Source organism: Tamandua tetradactyla, chromosome 9 (assembly GCF_023851605.1).
Source record: "Tamandua tetradactyla isolate mTamTet1 chromosome 9, mTamTet1.pri, whole genome shotgun sequence".
NCBI lineage: Eukaryota > Metazoa > Chordata > Mammalia > Pilosa > Myrmecophagidae > Tamandua > Tamandua tetradactyla.
In genome coordinates, this window is record NC_135335.1 from 2,341,544 (window position 1) to 2,362,436 (window position 20,893).

Below are 20,893 nucleotides of genomic sequence, written 5' to 3' on the forward strand. Positions count from 1 at the left end.
CGGCCACACGTGCCATCTCAGGACCGACAAACAGACTGACTGTTATTCACAGTAACTAACCACCTGCAAGAAACTGTGAGCTCAGGTACGTCACCATCCAAATAAAACCACGGAGAGATGTTTTCAAGCACACACCAAAGGAGGCAGAGGCTGTAGCCTGGATCTCAGACTAAGAATTTGGAGCAGAAAGGGAGATTTTAAATCGCTGAAGGTGTAATCAGCTGCAAAACTTTGACTTTCATGGAACAGCAATAAACAGTAGTAGCTGTTTAAGATGCAAAGAGAAATACACCTAAAATGTCTTCACCTCCTCCAGTCTTTGCAAGAGCAGGAAAATTAAAACTAATTGATACAGTAAGTTTATTAATATTTTACAAGTAGAAATGTTAACATAGTTAAATCGGTATACTGAATTTCATCATCTATGAGCAATGTGCATTTCACAGTATTCCTAGAACAGCTGCAAAAATTGTTCTCATACTAGATGGCAAAAACCTCAGTATGTTTTAAAAGTAAGAAGCTATGAAGGCATCTCTGATTTTGACACCCATTTAAAGTCCATGACAAGTTCAGTCATAACAAGTGTAAAGGAGGAAATCTACTTATAAATAAAACTCAGCATCAACAACATTGCTGTGTAATTTTGGATCAAATAGGGAATCAAAATGTAAGTTCACTTTATGATATAATTAAAGAGAGATATAAAAGTGCAATATAATTAAAGAGAGATATAAAAGTACAATGCCTGTACTCTGGGGCAAAGTCGTAGCTGTGTATCGATACTGTTCGTTTTGAAAAAGAAGTGAAAAGTAAGGTAAACGTGTGCCGGTTTGGATCTGCCGTGGACCCCAGAAAAGCCATGTCTTTTAATCTTCATTCAGTATTGCTGGGTGGGAGCTTCTCACCATTTCTGTGGAGATGTGACCCACCCAACTGTGGATGATAACTTGTGATTAGGTGGTTTCCATGGAGATGTGTCGCCATCCACTCAAGATGGGTTCCTTCCTTGGGCCCTTTAAGAGAGAACCATTTTGGAAAAAGCTTTAGTGCCCCTGCAGCCAGAGACTTTTGGAGATGCAGAAAGTTGCATAATGGCCCCTGGAGGAAGCTGTTGAAGAAGCCTGGAGAGAAAGCTAGGAGATGTTTCCATGTGCCTTTGCAGCTGAGAGAGAATCCCAAACATTGTCGGCCTTCTTGAACCAAGATATATTTTCCTGGATGCCTTAATTTGGACATTTTTATAGCTTTGCCTTAATTCGGACATTTTCATGGCCTTAGAACTGAAAATTTGCAACTTAGTAAATTCCCCTTTTAAAAAGCCATTCCATTTCTGGTATATCACACTCTGGCAGCCTGCAAACTATTAACACAACATACAAATTAATAAGATCACATCAAGGAAAACAGGTAAATGAGATGAGGATAGAAAATAAGAAAGAAAATCAGAATTGGCAAATGTTTTCAAAAGCTGGTTCTTGGTTCCTAATTTTCATAATTCTAATAAAAAATGATGTGTATACAAAATTAGAAATGAAAAAACTCTAACAGAATTAAGAGAAGGTTTTAAATGTGACAGTCTAAACAGCTTTGAAATACTGAAACAGTTGATGACTTGAGAAAAGGTGTTATTTTAAAATTGAATTAGAAAAAGTAGAAAATCTCGGCAAGTGAGGGAATAACTAGGAGAGCCACAGAGTACTGGCAGCCTACTTGGAATGCGTCGGAAGTTGCGTCTGGGCCCACGAATGCACCTGGTAGCATTTTCGCAGGCAACAGTAGGAGGTGACAACACCGTGTTCACAGCACGATGTTTATGCCGCGTGTGGGAAGCATTTCAGATGTGAGGTAGAGTGATTAGAAACGATGGTTTAGGAATGTGGGCTGTGGGCGTGAGCCAGGCGACCCCCCCTCAAGGCCTCTCTGGGCTCGGAGTCAGATGCCAGCTCCCACTGCATCAGCACCATGCAGCCAGGCCACCCGTTCCACCCACGAGCATGGCACCAGTGGGACACCTGCCAAGTCAGCTGCAGCCTCCAGACCAATCCCCTGTGCAGATGGAGGTGTGCAAATCCTGCAGAAAATAGCTGGAAACCGCGGGCATACGTGTCTGTACCTGTCTGTGCTGGAGGGTGTGTGCAGGGGCGAGTTGCACGTCCACAGCTGGCCTCTCCCCCTGCCCCAAGCGGTGTGGCTGTAGGACATTTGCTTAACCCATTTGTGCCTCAGTTTCTTCATCTGTGACATGGGGACAAGGAGCTTTCTTGCCTTGTGGTCGTTTTGCAGATTAAATGAGCCTCCGTGCAGTGCTTTTAGGCTAGTGCCAGTGCAGGGGAATGGTCAGCAGGAGAGGCAGTTACTGCACGTGTTTGCACAGGCACGTTTATGTAAATACTCCCTAAACTTGGGAAGTTGCCGACAACTCGTGCGTGTCTTATCGTTTGGCTTGTGAACGCTCCCACGTCAGCCCTCCTCCTGGCAGGTGTGATTTCTAACGGCCCGTAGGTTTCCCTTCCCCCGCGTCACTCTCCATAACCTATTGAGCCATTTCTTAACTGCCGGCACTGGGTCATTTCCTATTTTGCTCTTATAAATAGCGTCGTGATGCAAACCCTCGTATGTTCATTTTCGCCTGGAAATCAGATTATTCCCTTGGGGAGGTCCGCAGGAGAAGGTAACAGGGTCAAAGTGTTCCCCGGTTTCTGTGGCTCTGACACTTTTAGCCAAACTGCCTTCCGGGAAGGTTTTCCCCACTTAGCTTCCAGCAGAGATGAAGGACAGGACTTGTTTTTTTAAATTTTTTTTATTATTTTGTTTATATTTGTATAAATGAAATGGGGTCACATTTCATTCTTTTTCCATGTGAGTATCCCCTTATGACAGTACCATTTGCTGAGTTTTTGTTTATTTGGCTTTTCGTTTGTTTGTTTGATTGTTTGGGAAGGGCCTGGGCTGGGAATCGAACCCGGGTCTCCCGCCTGGCAGGTGAGAATTCTACCACTGAGCCACCCTCGTGCTGCCCAGGGCTTGTGTTTTTACATCCTTCTTAAGCTGAGTGTCGTCATAAAGATGCTGCCGTTTTGATAAGGCAGCTCGGCAGCTCATCACTGTTATTAGTGAGGGGCGCTTTGCTGATGCTTACTGGCCATTTGGTGTCTGTCCGTCCACTCGGCCTACCGTCTGCTGTGCTTAGCTCCCTTCTGTGCTCTGGGGAAACGGGGAGAATGAGACACGGCCATGGCCTCGGGGAAGTTGATTGAAGGGAGTGGAGAGAGGCTCGAGCAGGCGCGTGGAGGGACAGGGTGGAGGGAGTGGGGCTGCCCCCCCATGGGGTGGTTGGCGCTGTCCTCTGAGCTGAGGCGGCCTATGAGCAGAGCCCTGCGGGAAGCGAGAGCAGCGACTGTGCCTGCATCCAAAGGAGCAGCCCCTGCCAGACACCCAGCATGTGCAAAGGCCCTGTGGCTGGAGTGTGCTCGGCAGACGTGAGAGCAGAAGGGGCAGGCGGCAGCTGGCGGGGAGTGTGTGGAGGGCCGGAGAGACGCCAAGGGGGTTGAGTGACCAAGGAAGTGACGGGAAGTGTTTCCACTTAGTTCTTGTACCTTTTTGGAACACTATCTTGAAACAATTTTAGACTTTCAAAAAAGTTGCAGAACAGGAGAGCGCTCTGGCAGACCTCACCCCAGCTTTCCCTAACAGTGACGCCTTACACAACCTCCGTCCATGCGTCCAAACCGGGACGTGGGCGTGGTGCGTTGCTAACCCACGCGAATCCCGCGGGCTTCTGGCGCCGTCCTTTGTCCCGGGTTACCCGTGTGGCATTTGGTCGTTGCGTCCTCGGGCCACCCCCTCTGGCCACCCTGTCCGGCAGCACCTCCTCCTTCCTTCCTTGTCTCTCGTGACCTTGACGGTTTCCGTGGGCGCCGGTCAGCGGTTCTGCAGCCCACCCCTCGGTTTGGACTTGGCTGATGTTCGCTCGTGATTAGATGGAGATTCTGTGTCTTGGGGAGGAACCCAGATGGACGCTGTGCCCAGGAGCCGCAGGGTGGGCGCTGCTGCCAGCACTGGCTGCTCGGCTGCCCCCTGGCTGGGTTTCCCACACTGTCCACTTACCGTTGTCCCTTCTGTCCTTTATTCAAGTCTTAGGGGAGAGGCTTCAGGATGACGCGGGCGTCCTGTCCTCTGTAGACTGTGCTGGCTGGGCAGCCTCCTCCTTGCCTGTGGCGGGCACTGCCACAGCGACGGGCACTGTCACAGCAACGGGCATTGCCAGCCGTTTGCCGGGGGCGATTTCTCTGTTTCTCTCTTTCCCTCCACATTTGTGAGTTGGAACTCTTCTGTGGGGAGAGCTGTCCTTTTCCCCCGTTTGTTTATTTATTCAGTGATTTATTTATGTCAGGTATTGGTTTCCTGGGCTGCTGTAATAAAGCACCCAGAAGGGTGGCTCTAGACCACGGAACTGTCTCCTCTCCTGGGTCTGGAGGCCACACGACCTGAGCCCAGGCGTGGCGGGACCTCTGTGACCCCAGGGGCCGAGCCTGCCTGACTTTTTTTTTTAAGTTTGGTATGGGTAAGAGTTCCACAATTTTTCGTTTTTTCTTCTAGCTGCTCCAAGACACTGGAGACCAACAGAAATATCAGTATAATGATTCAGCAGTCCCACTCATTTGTTAAATCCTATCTTCTCTGTTATTCCTCCTTCTCTTTAAACAACGTATGTACATAAAAGCAATAAATTTCAAAGCACATTGCAATAAATAGTTGTAGAACAGATTTCAGAGTTTGGCATGGGTTACAATTCCACAATTTCAGGTTTTGACTTCTAACTGCTCTAAAATACTGGAGACTGAAAATGATTCAGCATTCATACTCGATTTTTAAACCCGACCTTCTCTGTATAACTCCACCATCACCTTTGGCCTTTCTCCCACTTTTTAGGGGTATTTGGGCTGTGACCATTCGAACTTTTTCATGTTGGAAGGGACTGTCACTAATATAGAGTAAGGAGATGGAACTATCTGATGTTCTGGAGAGGCTGGGCCCCCTAGGTTTCGGGACTCATTTGGACCAGGGACCCATTTGGAGGTTGTAGGTTTCTGGAAAGTTACCCTAGTGCATGGAATCTTTGTAAACTCTTATATATTGCCCTAGGTGTTCTTTAGGATTGGCTGGAATGGTCCTGGTGAAGGTTGGCATATTACAATAGGTAGCAATGTCTAACTGACGCTTGTGTAAGAGCAACCTCCAGAGTAGCCTCTCGACTTTATGTGAACCCTCTCAGCCACTGATACTTTGTTAGTTACACTTCTTTCCCCCCTTTTGGTCAGGATGGCATTGCTGGCATTGGTCATCTCCCACGCCGCCAGGGTGCCTGGCCCTTTTAACAAAGGGAGTGTGTGGGCTCCCGGTGCAGCGGCCGGGAGACTGGCTTCCTCGTAGGTCGGTGTCTTCTGGCTGTGCATCTTCGGGGGTCCTTGGCTTTCCCGTCACGAGGCAATGCACATGGCACCATCTTCTCCTTTCTCGTTGGGTTCTTTTGGCTTCCGGCTTCTGGCTACCCCTGCAGCAGCTCTCTCCATCTGACTTCCCCTCTGCCTGGAAAGGGCTCCGGGAACCTGGATCAAAGCCACCTGACTCAGGGGGCCACGCTTCACTGAGGGAACTTCTTGAAGAGCTTTTATTTACAGAATGAAGCCCAGGGCCAAGAGCTCATCCCGGCTGGGTCTCCGTGTGCAAGGCTGCTGCTCCCCTCCTATGGGACACCCAGCCATTGGCCTCCCTCACCCCGTACTGCCTCATCACAGCTTAGTGACTTCTGAGGAGGCCCCATTTCTGAAGACGGCCCCATTTGCAGGTACCAGGCGGACGTGGGTTTTAGGGGGTTCAACCCCCTGCTGTCAGTACAGCCTTGTGGCTGTTGGTTTCACCCCGTGGGGCCTGGTCCAGTGTGATCATTACTTGTCTTATTGCTCAAATTGTCACGTCTTTGGCCACCGGGAGCTCTGGAGCCTGGCCCCTGCCCTCCCCGCGGGCGCCCCCTCCTGCTGAGCCCCTCTACCTCCCTGGTACCTCAAGTTGCCCCAGGCCCGGCTTCTCTTTTGCTGGCCTTGGTCCTGAAATTCTTGCTTCCCCGAGAAGCGCTGGCTCCCGTGTTGGGAGAGTGGTGGTTCCTAACCCCGGGTCTGGGCCCGGGGCTGCTCGCTGCTGGGATGTGATGCCTCCCGTCCAGAGGGACCCCAGGGATGCGCGTGGGGGTGGCCCCCCGCCCCCACGCCTAGTGGCCTCTGCAGCCATCTGTCTACAAATGCAGGTTCCCATCCGCACGTGTCTGCTGAGGCCACGGAGCCCAGTCCCACTGCCCCTGCCCCCCCCCCACCCCTTCCTTAGCTGGGATGCAGCTTTATCAGCGAGAGCCTGGCAGCCAAAGCACTGGCCTCTTTGTCCAGCCTGAGTGACCTGGGGAGCAGGTGCCAGGCAGCAGGCCCTGTCCCTCTGGGCCCAGCATCAGGGGCCCTGCCTTTTGTCTCCAGCCCTAGTGTCCAGTCAGACTGTGTCCCACGGTCACATGGCACATTCCCCGCCCTCCCGCCCCTTCCGTGCAGCTCTGATACCCCAAAGGCCACTGGTCCTGCCCACTTCTGTGCACCCCGTCCTTATGGGGTCTGGGCTCTTTATTTAGGGGGCCGTGAAGGGGACATGAAGCATAACTCTGGCCTTCTAAGAAGACACATTTTTTTAATTCTTCTGAAGGCACACTCCCCCTTCCCCCACCCCCCCAGGGACCTCTAATCTGCTTTCTGTGTCTGCCAATTTGCTATTTCTGCCCGTATCTTATTCACGAGAGCCTGTAGCTGGTGTGCCCACAAAGCCTTGGTGGTGCTCTCATGGTTCCCGCCGGGGTGGGGTGCCTCACCCCCACTCCCTGCCCGGCCGGCGGGGTTGCAGAGCTCACAGGTGGAAGCGGAGTCCCCCCTCCCCGCTGCCAGCCCCCAGCCCCTGCAGGTGACCCGTCCTTAGCTCATGCTCGGTCTCCCCTTGTCCCTTTCTTGCACAGATGAGCAAATGTGCGTGCATTTCCTGACAGCCCTTTGGCACCCACATCCTAGAGCAGCCTGCTGTGTTTGCTTTTCTCACTTCACCCTGAGCCCTGGAGATCCCTGAGGTCGGTTCCTAGAGCCCCTGCCTTCTCTCCCACAGCTGCCCAGGGCTTCCAGGGGTGGGGGGGGGCGCATCCACACTGCCCCACTTGGGCCACGCAGTGCTCTGGGCTATGCCGTGTCACGGGAAGGACAGCATCCACGCGTCTTTCCGGACTGCGGGAGCAGCGTGTTCAGGGAAGGATGCCTGGAAACGGCACTTTTTTTCCGTCCAGCCAGACACCCCCGCCCCCCAAGAACGGCTTTACCGAGCAGCCCCCCACCAGCCATGTCCATGGAACCCCAAGGTGTTCTTTTATCCGCGCTGCTGTGATTAGGCTTGTTTGACCATTTTCCATACAACTGAGGGTCGGATGTGAGAGTCTTCACACATACCTACATGTTTGGCTTGTCTGCTCAAGCGTCTCCCTGAGTTTTCCCTTGTCTTTGTTTCTTTGTCCCACAGTTTTTAGGCCCTCCCGGTATCTGGGATACGAGCCCTTTTTGAAATTTTTTTTTGTACATTCATCACCTTGATCATTTCTTAGAATATTTGCATCAATTCAGAAAAAGAAAGAAAAAAACTTCGTACATACCATATCCCTTATCACTCCCTTTCATTGATCACTAGCATTTCAATCTACTAAATTTATTTTAACATTTGTTCCACCTATTCATTTATTTTTAACCCATTTGGTCTACCCTTCTGCCGAAATGGTAGATAAAAGGAGCATCACACACAAGGTTTTCACAATCGCACAGTCACATTGTGAAAACCGTATCATTATACAATCATCTTCAAGAATCAAGGCTCCTGGAACACAGCTCAACAGTTTCACGTACTTCCCTCCAGCCTCTCCAATACATCATAAAACTAAAAAGGAGATATCCATATAATGCATAAGAATAACTTCCAGGATAACCTCTCGACTCTCTTTGGAATCTCTCAGCCATTGCCACTTTGTCTCATTTCGTGGTTCCCTGTTTTGGTCGAGAAGGTTTTCTCAATCCCTTGATGCTGAATCTCAGCTCATGCTAGGATTTCTGTCCCACGTTGCAGGAAGGTTTACACCCCTGGGAGTCAGGGATATGAGCCCTTTGACTGGTGGTGTGTGTGGTGAATATTTTCTCCCTGGGCTCAGTTGTTTTGACTTCTGTTCTAGTCTGCTAGCTGCCGGAATGCAATATACCAGAAACAGAATGGCTTTTAAAAGGGGAATTTAATAAGTTGCTAATTTAGAGTTCTAAGGCCGAGAAAATGTCCCAATTAAACAAGTCCATAGAAATGTTCAATCAAAGGCACCCAGGGAAAGATACCTGGATTCAAGAAGGCCGATGACGTTCAGGGTTTCTCTCTCAGCTGGAAGGGCACATGGCGAACACGGCGTCATCTGCTAGCTTCCTCTCCTGGCTTCCTGTTTCATGAAGCTCCCTGAGAGGCGTTTTCCTTCTTCATCTCCCAAGGTCGCTACCTGATGGACTCTGCTTCTCGTGGCTGTGTCGTTCTGCTCTCTCAGAATCTCCTTCTCCAAAATGTTTCCTCTTTTATAGAATTCCAGTAAACGAATCAAGACCCACCCAAATGGGTGGAGACACATCTCCCTTAATCCAGTTTAACAACCACTCTTGATTAAATCACATTCCAGGGAGATGATCTGATGACAGTTTCAAACATACAGTATTGAATAGGGATTAGAAGAAACGGCTGCCTTTACAAAATGGGATTAGGATGAAAACATGGCTTTTCTAGGGTGCATACATCCTTTCAAACCAGCACACCTTAGTTTGTGGTGCTTTTGCCACGAGATGCTTTTTCGGTGTTTAGGCAGGTGCATCTGTCATCGTCCCCTGACTGAGTCTGGATTGGAGCTTCCCTATGGTGAGGTTAAAAAGGGGTTCACCTGACTGTGGGGGACCTGGGGCGCGGGGAGACTGGGGGGGGCTGTGGGTAGAAAGGGGCGGTGCAGGTGTGAGCCTGAGCTCCGAGGGCGTGCGCACCCTGGGGTGCTGGGGTCGGGGTGGGGAGCCCCGTGTGGGCTGGCCGATGTGTGGTGTTTCCAGGCGGCCACACAAGGTGCGAGTGGGGTCTTGGGGTTGGGGCTGGGCTGGGGGCACGGGTCTGGGCTGCGGCGGTGGGGGAAGCTGGCCTGGGAGCCGGGCGGCTGCCCAGGGTGACCAGGGAGCAAGGGGTGGGGTGCAGGAGGAAAGGGCGGGGCCTGGGGCCCATGGGACCTGGGGGAGGCCGCGCACAGGTCAGGGGAGGGCGGGAGGCCTGGACGCGGGGGGCGGGCCTCTCAGCCAGGCGGGTGGGGGTCGTCGGGGGCCTAGGCAGGGTGGGACGGCACCCTCCATCACACATGAGAGCCGGCGCCGGTTGCGGCGGACTGTGGCCTGGGGCCAGGGCTGGGACCCCACCCCCCCCGCACTTCCCCGCGCTGAGCGTCCGGTTCCATGATGGGCCTTGGGTGGCCATGGACAGGAAGGGACAGCTCCAGGCGCAGGACGCGGGAGCGGCCCCCAGATGTCCTGGCTGAGGTGTCAGCCTGGGTGTGGCATTTCCGCCTCCGTCCCGTCCATGCCCTGTCCGTGCCTTACACCCACCCCTGCCCCGTCCATGTTGCCCAGACTTGCGTCGCCTCAGAGGGGAACAGCAGCTCTGCGTGAACTCGGCCCTCGTCCCTGGGAATGAGAGAAAAAGAGTGGCTCCCAGGAGGAGAGGGGGCTCAGCCTCTGCTGGCTGGGCCTGAGGGGGCAGCAGGTGTGGCAGGAGGCCTGGTGGGAGCCCCAGGGATGGCGTGGGTGAGTCCAGCCTGGGAGATGTCCCCAGAGCCGTGGGCGGTGGCCGGGGTGGACCTGCCTGGCACTGCTCCCCACTGCCCAGAGTTGCCCAGCACTGCCACCTCTGCCACCTCTTCTCTTTGGCTCTTGCAGGCACTGGCCGTGATTTCCTGGGGTCCCCCAGCCCCTTGCACATATCCCCCACCCCTGTGGCTGGTATACAGGGAAGCAGAGTGATGCCATATGACCTTCCTGCCAGGTGGGGCCTGATGCCTCCCCCTCTCCCGAGGGGCTCCCGGGAGCAGCCTTGGTCTGATCCGTGGCTCATGGCTCTTCCCGGTCCTCGCACACCTCCTGCCACCCGGCCCCAGACCCCCAGCCCTGCCTCAGGGCCTTTGCATGTGTGGCTTTTGCTGCCTGGACCACCATCCCTGCTCCTCTCTGGACTCAGTAGCCGCATCCCATCCCCAGCGGCCTCCTGCCCTGTCCCTGTGGCTGCCCTGCCTTTCGCCCTTCTCTCTTCCTTGAGGGCATCTTTGCCGTCTGTGTTTGGGGCATGTGCTTCCTGGTTTATCTTCTCGCTTCTCTGTGGCTGCAGCCCCATGCCGTGTGCATGGCGAGTGGCTTCCGGGGAGCACCCGGGGGTGGCTGGTGGCGAGTGGACAGGGGGAGCCCCTGGAGGGCTTCTGGGGCGAGGGCACCACCTGGTCCCCGTTTCTCAGACCTCCCCCAGACTGGAGGTTCATTGTGCCTACACCGAGACCCAAATCAAACCTCAGGCTGCAGCCCGGCCTATGGAGTGAGCATGGGGGCGGTTGCTGCTTGGAGACCCTCAGCCCAGGAGCCCACAGAGCCTCTTCACCCCTGGGCCAGGCTCAGGGAGGGGCGCCTGGGGGGGACCTGGGGACCCTCAGGTTGGCCCAGAGGCCTGGGTCTCGCCTGCAGTCCCCTCTGCAGCTAGAGCCCACGGGCATGTCTCTTTCCCCGGCACACGCAAGGGCCAAGCTGGGGGGTGGGGAGAGGACATCACGGGACACACATGGTGGGGGCGGGAAGCCCAGGGAAGTGGGGCCTCCGTGCTGGGTCAGCGGACGAGAAGGAAACCACCTTTTCCTGATGGGCAGGCCCTTCAGACTGGACTGCGACCCCCATGGTTGCCTCTGACAGCACAGAAAGTGCCAGCCTGGGGCCCCCCCCACGGCCTCTGTGTCCATAAACCAGAGCCCCACAAATGCACAAGGCTTCGGCCACCCACTCACCACCCGCGGGGCTGGGCCTGTGTGGGGTCCCTGCCTCCCTGCACCCCTCCTGCAGGCACCCCAGCTGCTGTTCCGTCCCCTTGCACCCCCCTTCCACGCTCTCCCCTTGGGCCCCCTCCCCTTGCGCCTCCTTCCCACTGCCGTCCCCACACGCCCCCAGCAGAGTCCTGGTGCAGGTTGTAGGTGGTAGCATGGAGAGAGGCTGCGGGCTCTGCTGGCTCCTGTCACCTCCCCACCGCCTGGCTTGGGGACAGGGGCTGTGCCAGGGCAGCTGGCCAAGCGGGGTAGGGGGCTGCTCAGGGTATGTCCATCCGGTACCTGGGTGTGGGGCGCCCGGCCTCCCCTGCCACCCAGGCGTGTCCAGCTCCAGCCATCCCTGTCCCTCTGCTGGGCACGGAGGCCGAGGGGAGGAGCCGGGCGTGCCGCGGGGTGGGCTTCGTGTGAGGCGGAGCCTCCGAACAGCAGATGCAGTGCCCCAAGTGTGGCTTTGTGGGAGACACGGCCTGGCTGGGCAGGCTGGCTCTGGCAGCAAGTGGGGGAGGGGAGGTGGGGGGTCTGGGGGAGGGGCTAGGAGGCTGGGGGGGCCAGGCGTTGGGAACTGGCTTGGGCAGAGCAACCCATCGGGGACCTGTTGGGGCTCACTGAGCTCCTTGGGGACTGGTCGCCCCCCCATACCTGAGTGAGTGGAATTGGGGGTACAGGCAGCCAAGGACTGGACTGGTAGGAATGGGGGTTCCTCCTGGGTGTCCCCTTGGCTTATAGGCAAGGCAGGTCACGTTTAATCCTCAGCCGGAAATGCTGTTGACTGGTTCCTCTTGGTGAGTGGGGAAACCGAGGCACGGAATGGGTAGAGGTGCGGCTGCTGTCACAGAATCGCACAAGCCGGGGTGGGGGGCGTGTGGGATCTCGTGGTCCCAGAGGCTGGGCGTCCGGCAAGGCTGTGGGCAAGGCCTGCTCTGTCTGGAACCCAGGGGTCCTGCCTCGCCTCCCCCAGCTCCCAAGGGCTACCGCTATGCCTTGCGTCCCTGGGTTGGTGGACACATCACGCCATCACGTGGCCTTCTCCCAGGCCGTGTCTGTGTCCAGCTGTCCCCTTCTTGTAAGGACACCGGTCCCCACGGTCGGGCCCGTCCTCCCGCAGAGCCTAAACTTGAGAACTGCAAAGACCCTGTTTCCAAATACAGTCCCACTTGGGACAGGGCCACACTTGGACATGCCTTTTAGGGGTCCCAGTCCCCGACCCCAGGCCCCAGGGGTGCTGCATGGTCAGCTTAGAGAACACAGTGAGATGGGGATGGCCCATGGTTTCAGAGGCCGTGTGGGGGGTCAGTCCTGCTGGGGGGGAGCTGGGGGTGCAGACAGAACCAGCTGTGAGCGTGAGGGTCTAGGAGGTATGTCCACCCCACCGACCTTGCGTACTGGACCCTCCCCAGAGCCACAGGGCCTGGATTCTGGGACCTACTGCCTGGGATGGGGGGGCAGCCCATGGCCCTCCCAGCCGGAGCTCCCCCGCCCCATTCAGGGCCCACGGAACTGGCCCCCAGACCTCAGATCTGTCCACAGACACCGCAATCCTCCATGGCTGCGTCCAGTGCCTTCTCCCATCAGCTGGGTCCCAACCCTCTGCAGCGTCTGAGCGGGTCATATTCTCTTCTTGTCCTCTGGACTTTGCACATGCTGTTCCCTCTGCCTGCACAAGGCCTCCGCCTCTGAGAAGCCCTTCCTGGTTACCCCCTCTCCTGGGCAACGTGCCGAACAAAGGGGAGTCGGACGTGTGGGAGGGGGCGGTGGGTGGGAATCCCGCCAGGAGCCCCTACCTGGTGTGGTGAGCATTGGGGACTGGGCACCAGACCCATGCCCACCCCAGCCAGCGGTCAGAGGAACAGGCCGAGCCCAGGCCCCTGCGGGCACACCCTGGCAGTGTCCACATGCACATAACTCCTGGCCATCAGTCAGTCCTGACCTGGAGCCGCCCGCAAGTGGTTCCGGGGCCTGGCCCCTCCTTGGGAGGGCAGGGCGAGGGGCGAGCCTCCTCCACCCCGTCCCTCCTCGCCACTCGCGTCTCTCCTGGCAGCCGCCGGCGCAGAGAGAACGGGTGTTGGGAAGGACAGAAGGAGCTTCGGTCCAGGAGGCTGCACCACGGCCTCCCCTCACACCTGTCCTCAGCCAGAAGGTGGGCACGGATGGCTCCTTGGCCGTCTCATCTCCAGAGAGGCTGGTGCTGCTACTGGAGCCACTGAGGAGGAGGCTGGTCACCGATGGCTGTGGCCACCCTTTACCTGAACACGTGCAGGCCAGCGCAGGCCATCTGGGCCCTTCCCAGTGGAGGGCTGGGGCTCAGAGAGGCCACTCGACCCTAGTGTGCCCTGTCGCAGGGCCACAGCCTCCTCAGCAAGCAGGAGGAGGTTTCCTTCTGCTGGAGACTAAATATAACAAGAACGCCTTAGGCCAGACGTGAGGAGGGACTTCCCCAAGTAGGGGTGAAGCCTGCGGATCCCAGGTGCCCTCGTCGTGGGGGGTGCACCGCCGCTTCTGCTTCCCTCCTCTTCTCCCCCTTGCCAGCATCCCCCTCCTTCCTCAGGCCCTTGGCCCAACTCCCAGGCGCCCTGCCCGCCACCTCAGGCCAGGAGAGTATCCAGACCCTGGAATGCTCCCTATTTGCAGGAGAAAGGGACCCTGGCCTGGGGTTGGGAAGTCCGCCGGGCCTCCCTCACCCTTGCTGAGGCCATACCCTCTCCGTGTACCCTCTGCATGTGCCCTCTCTGTATGCCCTCTCCATGTACCCTCACCACATGCCCATGCCCTCTCTGTTTACCCTCTCCGTATGCCCCTGCCCTCTCTGCATACCCTCCCTGCATACCCTCCGCGTGTACCCTCCCTGCATGCCATCTCCGCGCGCCCATGCCCTCCCCACGTACCCTCCCCGTGTACCCTCTCTGTGTGCCCCTGCCCTCTCTGCATACCCTCCCTGCATACCCTCCCCGCGTACCCTCCCCGCATGCCGTCTCCGCGCGCCCATGCCCTCCCCACGTACCCTCCCCGTGTACCCTCTCTGTGTGCCCCTGCCCTCTCTGCATACCCTCCCTGCATACCCTCCCCGCGTACCCTCCCCGCATGCCGTCTCCGCGCGCCCATGCCCTCCCCACGTACCCTCCCCGTGTACCCTCTCTGTGTGCCCCTGCCCTCTCTGCATACCCTCCCTGCATACCCTCCGCGTGTACCCTCCCCACGTACCCTCCCCGCGTACCCTCTCTGTGTGCCCCTGCCCTGTCCGAGGGCGGCCCCGGGATGGCCGCTTCCAGGTGAGGCTGGACCCGAGGGGTCTCTCGGGTGACCCTGGCCGTGTCTGGGTGGAGCCCGCCGCCCCCTCCCTTCTTGCCCAGCCATGGGTCCGTGACAGAGATGGTGACGCGCGCCTTCCTGGCAGATAAGGCCAACGGCCCATGCGGTCACTGCCGAGTGTTCTCTGGCATGTTCTAAATATACCCGCCGAGAGTTCTTATCATGGCCGGGCTGGGGAGCCGGGCTCAGCACAGCTGGCACTGGGGAGGGCAGGGGTGTGCCCTGCAGGTCTGGTCAGGACTGACTTGCCCACCCCTCCGGACAGCCCTGGCCCGTGGTGACAGCCTTGTGGCCGCACTGCCCAAGTCTCCTTGCCGGGTGTGCCGGCCTCCTCTGTGGCTGCAGCAAAGCTGTGCCGAGAGGGTCCCAGCCCACAGCTAACGCCCAGGCAGCCCCCAGCCCCCTGCGCCGAGCCTGCCTGAGCCTGGCCACCCTCTGCCCAGCCGGGCCCTAGGAGGGTGGCCCCTGGGTGGCCCTAGGTGGCAGATGACCTGCAGGCCTTGGGGGGGCCGACCTGTGACCCATACTCGGACATGTCACTCAGTCTCCCTGGGCTTCCCCTTTCTCTCGGGCTTCCCTGGATGTAGCTGGCGGGAGTGCCATTCACTCCCCTCCCCTGTGCCGACAGCCTCACACCCAGCCCCTGTGCCCGGGGCTGCTCGGGCACCCCTGAGGCCTGTGTGTCAGGGGACTTGTGCCAGCTCCGTGGTGGACACTGCTGGGGGCAGTTGCGGGCGGGGCCGCCTGGCTGGACACTGGGGCCCTGGACGCAGCCTGGCGTTGGGACGAGGATGTCGTCTGCTCCCGATGGTGGAGCAGGTCCTTAGGGAATCTCACTCACACAGACGGATGGAGGCACACTCTCCCTTGTCCAACTGGAGCTTGTCCAACGTGAGTTCTCAACACACTGTGAGCTGTGGCCCACGGCCTGCTTTTGTCAGTAAAGCTTTATGACACAGCCACGCTCAGCCGTGGTGACAGACCTCAGGGCCCACAAAATCTGCGCCTTCACGCTCGGCCCAGAGTTGGAGGAAGAAGGGAACGATGGAGCAAAGGGCACGCGTTTCCTGAGATACTCTGGAGGCCTGCCTGGAAGAGGAGGCACTGAATCCTGTTCGCTGAGCATGTTATTTCAACCTAAACGGTCAGTCAGTCAGCCACTCAACAAACGTGCATGGAGTCCTTACCTCCCAGGCCTGTTGCTGGGCCCTGGGCCTCAGGAAGGGGCTCAGGCAGACAGCTCCCCGCCTTCTGGGGACCCAGGAGGGGGGCAGGGGCTGGGGGTGAGGGGTCACCAAGGAAGACACGTTTGCAGCTTGTACTTCATTTGGGGTTCTGTGAGTTTGGGAGCAGCCTGATACCACGTGCCTTTTCCTAGGATCATTTCAGAAAAATCCAGAGCCCGGTGGGGGCCTGAGAAGGGGTGCAGCAAAGAAGGGTCCCATCCCCGGCTCCCCCTCATGTTTGCGAAGTTGCTTTGCCCTAAGGCCTGGGGCATTGTTTAAACGTCAGTGTCTGGTTGATGCTGTGAACTGCAGTTTGTGGTGTCCCCACCTGAAAGCTTCCAGCTTCTGGGTTTCCCGGCCGGCCTTGGCGTTCCCTGGCTCACGGGTGCCCGGGCCTCTGCCTCTGCCGTCACCTGGTCTCTCCATATCTGTGTGTCCATCTGTGTCCACGTTTCCCTCTCCTGAGGACGCCAGTCCTGTTGAATTTGGGGCCCCCAGTCCAGTGTGGCTTCAGCTCAACTCACCACGTCTTCGAAGACCCTCTTTCCAAATGAGGTCGCCTGCATGGGCCCCGGGGCTGGCGCAGGTCTCCGGGGGAAGCAGTTCACCCCATAACTGCAGATGCACGTCCAGTATCCTGCCGTCCCCGGGCTTTGGGCCCAGCTCATTAAACCGCGGTTTCCCTGTGATCAGCACAGTGCCGTGCCCCTACCCCGGGGTTCTTGAGGGCGGTACGTGTTAGGGGGCCGCGTGGTTCCTTTGGGCTGGGATTCTGGGGGTGCTGTCTCACAGCTGCATGTCTTCGTGTGAGGTTGTGACTCTCTTTAGCCTTGCTGAGCTTTGCTGGGATCACCCCGAGTTGAAGGGGCATCCCTGGGGGCTAGGGAAAGTCCCCACCCATTCGTGGCACTTTGTGGGGGGTGTGGCAGGCACGACCCCTCGTCTCCGGGAGGTGCTGTGAGGGGGGCCCGGCAGGCTGGCTTAGGTTGGGGGCCACGGGGCTGAGTGAGCCAGTTTAGGGGTGCTGGTTGGGGACCCCAGCATGTGGGGTGGGCCATGAATCCCAGCCCCCGTCCGCTGAACTCCCTCGACCTTGAGTCCCTGCCTGCTGCCAGCGCCCTGGCAGGAAGCCGGCGTCCTCTCGTGCCCAGGCACCTGTGCACAGATGTTGAAAGGATGTGGGGTGACCTTGCCGGCGTCCCCTGGGCTGGCGCTGCGGTCACAGCTCTGAGGCCGTCCTGCCAGCGGGAACAAGCGGGTATTGTCTCGGGGACACGGGAGGGCTTGTTTCCCACACACGCCCTCTGGGAAAGTCAGGTCGGGTGGCGTTTGGACGTGGGGTGGCTTTGGGGTGCAGGGGGAGTTAGAGCTGGGATGGGGGGTGGCGTCAGGTTGCACAGTGGGGAGCACCCCAGGGGACCCTTCCTGGCCCTCTGCAGCTTCAGGGGTCTCCCCAGGGCAGGCTGAGGATGTGAGTGGAAGCTTTGGACCCAGCGCGACGACTCTAGCTGTCTTAGGACTTTCTACCTGTCAGGATCCAGCAGGGCTGCTCCGTGGGGTGCAAACTAACCCTCCACCCTCCCCACGGAGGGGTCTGCTGCCTGCCAGGGGAGGGTTCCTCATGCAGTACCCCCAGCTCCCCTTGCCCTGAGCCTTGCTGTCTGCATCTGCAGGGCACTGACCGCACGAGGGCGCTGCTCGGGCACCGTGCTTGGACTGTTTCGGGGTGCCCCGAGCCCTGCCTCCAACTGCTTCCCCCTGGGAGGTGACTGGGGCAGGGTGGCCTTGTGTGGCCTGAACTCACCTGGGTCTTCTCTGGCCGGGTCCGAATTTCCCTCCTTAGCAAGGCCTAGGGGCGTCTCTTCCAGCAGAGGCAGGGGCGGTTCCTGCCTGAGTTTTAGGAGGCAGGGGATGGTGGAGAGTGCTGGAACTTTCCAGGTGTGCCCTGGCTGTGGAGCCTGGGGGCCTGGGGGAGCCCAAATGGCAGAGCTGGCCGGCCTGGCCCCCGGAGCGCGTGCAAAGGCCCGGAGACGTGGGGGGTGGGATGTGGGGGGTCAGGCAGGTGTCGGACCCAGCGGCACCAATGAGCAAGGCAGTTGGGTAAATGGTTCCCCAAGTCATCCAGGAAGCTGTGGACGCCGTAGTTCGTGGGTCAAAGGTCAAAGGCCTGGAGTCGGGGGATTGTCTGGGTTCTCAGGGGATCAGCGTGGTTACGGGGTCCGCAGAGGAACTGTGTCCCAGGGAGGACGTGACGATGGCGCCGAGGTTGGGGTGATCTGGGGCCATGGTTGAGGGTCGCAGAACCCTCCAGGAGCTGGAGGAGACGAGGACCCTGTAACCACGGGCCCCCCGACCCCAGCACTCTGAAGGAGTCATCCCTGCACCCCGGCTTCAGCATTGGGAGACCGTTCTCTCCTCTGACATCCAGAACTGGCTGGCCACAGTGGGGTGGTCTGGGCCCCCAAGCCCTGGTGATGGACGGTTGTGGGGGCAGTGGGGGTGTGTAGAGGGGCTCATCAATCCCCCAGGTCTGGAGGGTCCTGTCTGCAGCCCTGTGTCCCCTGACTCTAGGTATTTTGTCACCTCCTTGGTTGAGTCCCGTGACCAACAGGGTCTGGAACCCCTGGGACCCTCAGTCTCTTCCTCGGTGGCATGTTTTGTGACGGCACAGCCAGGACGATATGCTCTGGACAGCTCATCAGGGGCATGCCACCAGCTCCTGGTGTCCACTGGGATGTGGTCAGTCCCGGTTGCAGCCCTGGGGCCCCAAACACTCCCCTCGTTGCTGGCTAGAGACTAACTCAGGGTCCTGGGGCCTGGGTGGATGCGGGAGGCAGCACCCCTCAGGGTTCCTCATGTCAGCCTAGGGCAGGGGCTGGTGCCCTGCTCTGAGTCCTGCTTGGCCATCCATCTGTCCCCAGCCCCATGAGCGGGTGGCTGTGGGCCTGACTTGTGCTGATTCTGTTGACGGGGAGACTGAGGCAGGGGGTCCCGGGGGGGCGGCCATCAGGTACCTGGTCCTGCAGGTAGAAGCAGATGGGGGCGCGGGCGGGGTGGGCCTGGGGCCGGGCTCCTGGGCAGGGCGAGGCGGCTCCCGGGACCCTGGGGACCACGTGGCTGCTTTCCTGCTGTCCGCCCGGCCCCGCCTGGCCGAAGGCTGCTGTGTGGGCAGGTGGAGTGGGGGGCCCTTATCTCTGTGGCTGTGGGCGGGGTGCAGTGCGGTGGCTGCAGCCTCTGTGTCCCCAGGGGCTGGGATCCTCCAGCCTGAACCCCTTCTGGGCGGGGGCAGGTGGGCAGGGCTGGGTCTCGGCAGTGGCGTCTGTTCTTATCTAAGCCCCTGACCCCCCACTGGGACCACACAAGCTGATGACACCCCCACTTTTCAGGTGGGACGTCGGGACCCCGGCCTGCTCATGTTCTCTCTTCCCTCCCCCTCCCCCTCCCCTCCTCCCTCTCTCATCCTCCTCCCTCCTCCTCCTTCCATCCCCCTCCCTCCATCTCTTCCCCCTCCCTCCCTTTCCCCTGCACGATGGGAGAGCAGCGCCACCTGCAGGCCGCTGTGAGCACTGCAGCGGCGGGTGGGCTGGGGCCTGGCGGCCACGCCAGTGGTGGGCAATAACGGGGCCCCTCTCTTGCAGCTTCCTCATCGTGCTGGTGTGCCTCATCTTCAGCGTGCTGTCCACCATCGAGCAGTACGCCGCACTGGCCACCGGGACCCTCTTCTGGATGGTATGTGCCGGCGGGTGGGGCCGTGGGCTGGGTCAGGGACGGGGTGACCCAGCTGCCACCCCCGGCCACTCCCTGCGTTTGGCCTGCGTGTGGAGCAGGGCTGTTCCTGGGCTGTCCCTGCCTGGGGGTGGCCTGCCGTCCCCGCATCAAGGCCCCCCCTGCAGGGCTCTCCCTGAGAGGAGGGGGGACCCCTGGTTCCCAAGGCCACGAGGCGAACACACCTGTCAGGTGGCTCAGTGTGTGGGGAATGAGAGGAGCCAGGCTGGGCTACCCCAGAGAGCTTCCTGGAGGAGGGGGCCGCTGAGCCGTGGAAGGAAGGGACATTGGTGGGACATGGGTGGGATGTGGGTGACGGAGCGGCAGGTGGAGTTGGCCGGGCCCTGCTGAGGCCTGCACAGTGGTCCCGGGCCTTGGTGTGGGGCCTGGGGGGGGCTGCCGGACCCCACATGTGTCCAGCCTGCTCCTCACAGGTTGGGCGAGGCGCCCTCCTCAGCGCACAGGCCGCCCTCCAGCTGGCGTAGGTTCTGAGGGTCACATGTGTCAGGTCCTGCGGGCCGAGAGCTGGGGCACCGGCCCCCCGTGGCTCCCCAGGACAGGGACTCCTGGACAGCTTGTGGGCTGGACGAATTTCCACATAGCGCAGCCTGGCTGAGCCCCTCGCCTCTCACCACCCGCCGGGAGCCTCTCACAGCCGGCCTCGGGTGCCTCCCCGGACCCCCACTGGCCAGGAGGGGCAGCTCAGAGCCGGCGGCCGGGCGGGGGCTAATTCACGCCGGGAACAGAGAAGCAGGGGCGGTCCTGTCCCCCAGAAGCCCCCAGTCTGGCGGGAAACCTGAGAGGTGAGCCCAAAATCACACGTGCGTCCCCATCAGGCCGTGAGGCTGCCGGAAGGATGGGGTGAGGGAGCTCATGTTGGAGTCCGAGGAAGGTTCTGGAAGAGCAGCTCTGTGGTGACGGAGCTGAAGGCTGTGGGGGGTGGAGTGGGGGTAGGCTCGTCCTGGCTCTCTGCTGTGTCTTCGTGCCTCTTTGTGGAGAGGTCCCAGCTCCTTAGGGCTCTTTCCTTTGAGGACGGCACCTTCAGCCTCCGTGTGGGTGGACGCTCTCCCCCAGCCACGGCCTTCATGCACGCTCCCTCCGGCCGCGGGTGCCTGTGCGACTGTGCCCCCAGTTCACCCCGTTTTATCTTCACGTGGGCAGCTCTGCTGCTTCTGGATTCTGGGCCACAGTTGGGAACCCCCCAGTCCAGTTAGAGGCTCCCGTGGTTTCCTCCAGCCTGCACTGAGCCCTGTGCTTCCACGGCCCCTGCTGCGTGGTGGGGAAGGGACCTGCAGATTCTTGCCCTTGGCTTGTGGGCACCCCCCCCCGTTGGGGGGTCATCCCAGGGAGAGGAACCATCTGGGGAGCAGGGGGTGTCCAGGCACAGTGCCCT

At 59.1% G+C, this 20,893-nt stretch overlaps 1 protein-coding gene across 4 annotated transcripts in view; it reads left to right on the forward strand.

The window, feature by feature from the left end:
• Nucleotides 1-20,893, forward strand: part of KCNQ1 (potassium voltage-gated channel subfamily Q member 1) — a 311,105-nt gene that overhangs the window by 21,381 nt on the left and 268,831 nt on the right. For all 4 annotated transcript variants that reach the window (XM_077115368.1, XM_077115371.1, XM_077115370.1 and 1 more), the window contains exon 2: nt 19,374-19,464. In XM_077115368.1, coding sequence (XP_076971483.1) covers nt 19,374-19,464 — 91 coding nt within the window. The remainder of the gene's footprint in view (nt 1-19,373; nt 19,465-20,893) is intronic.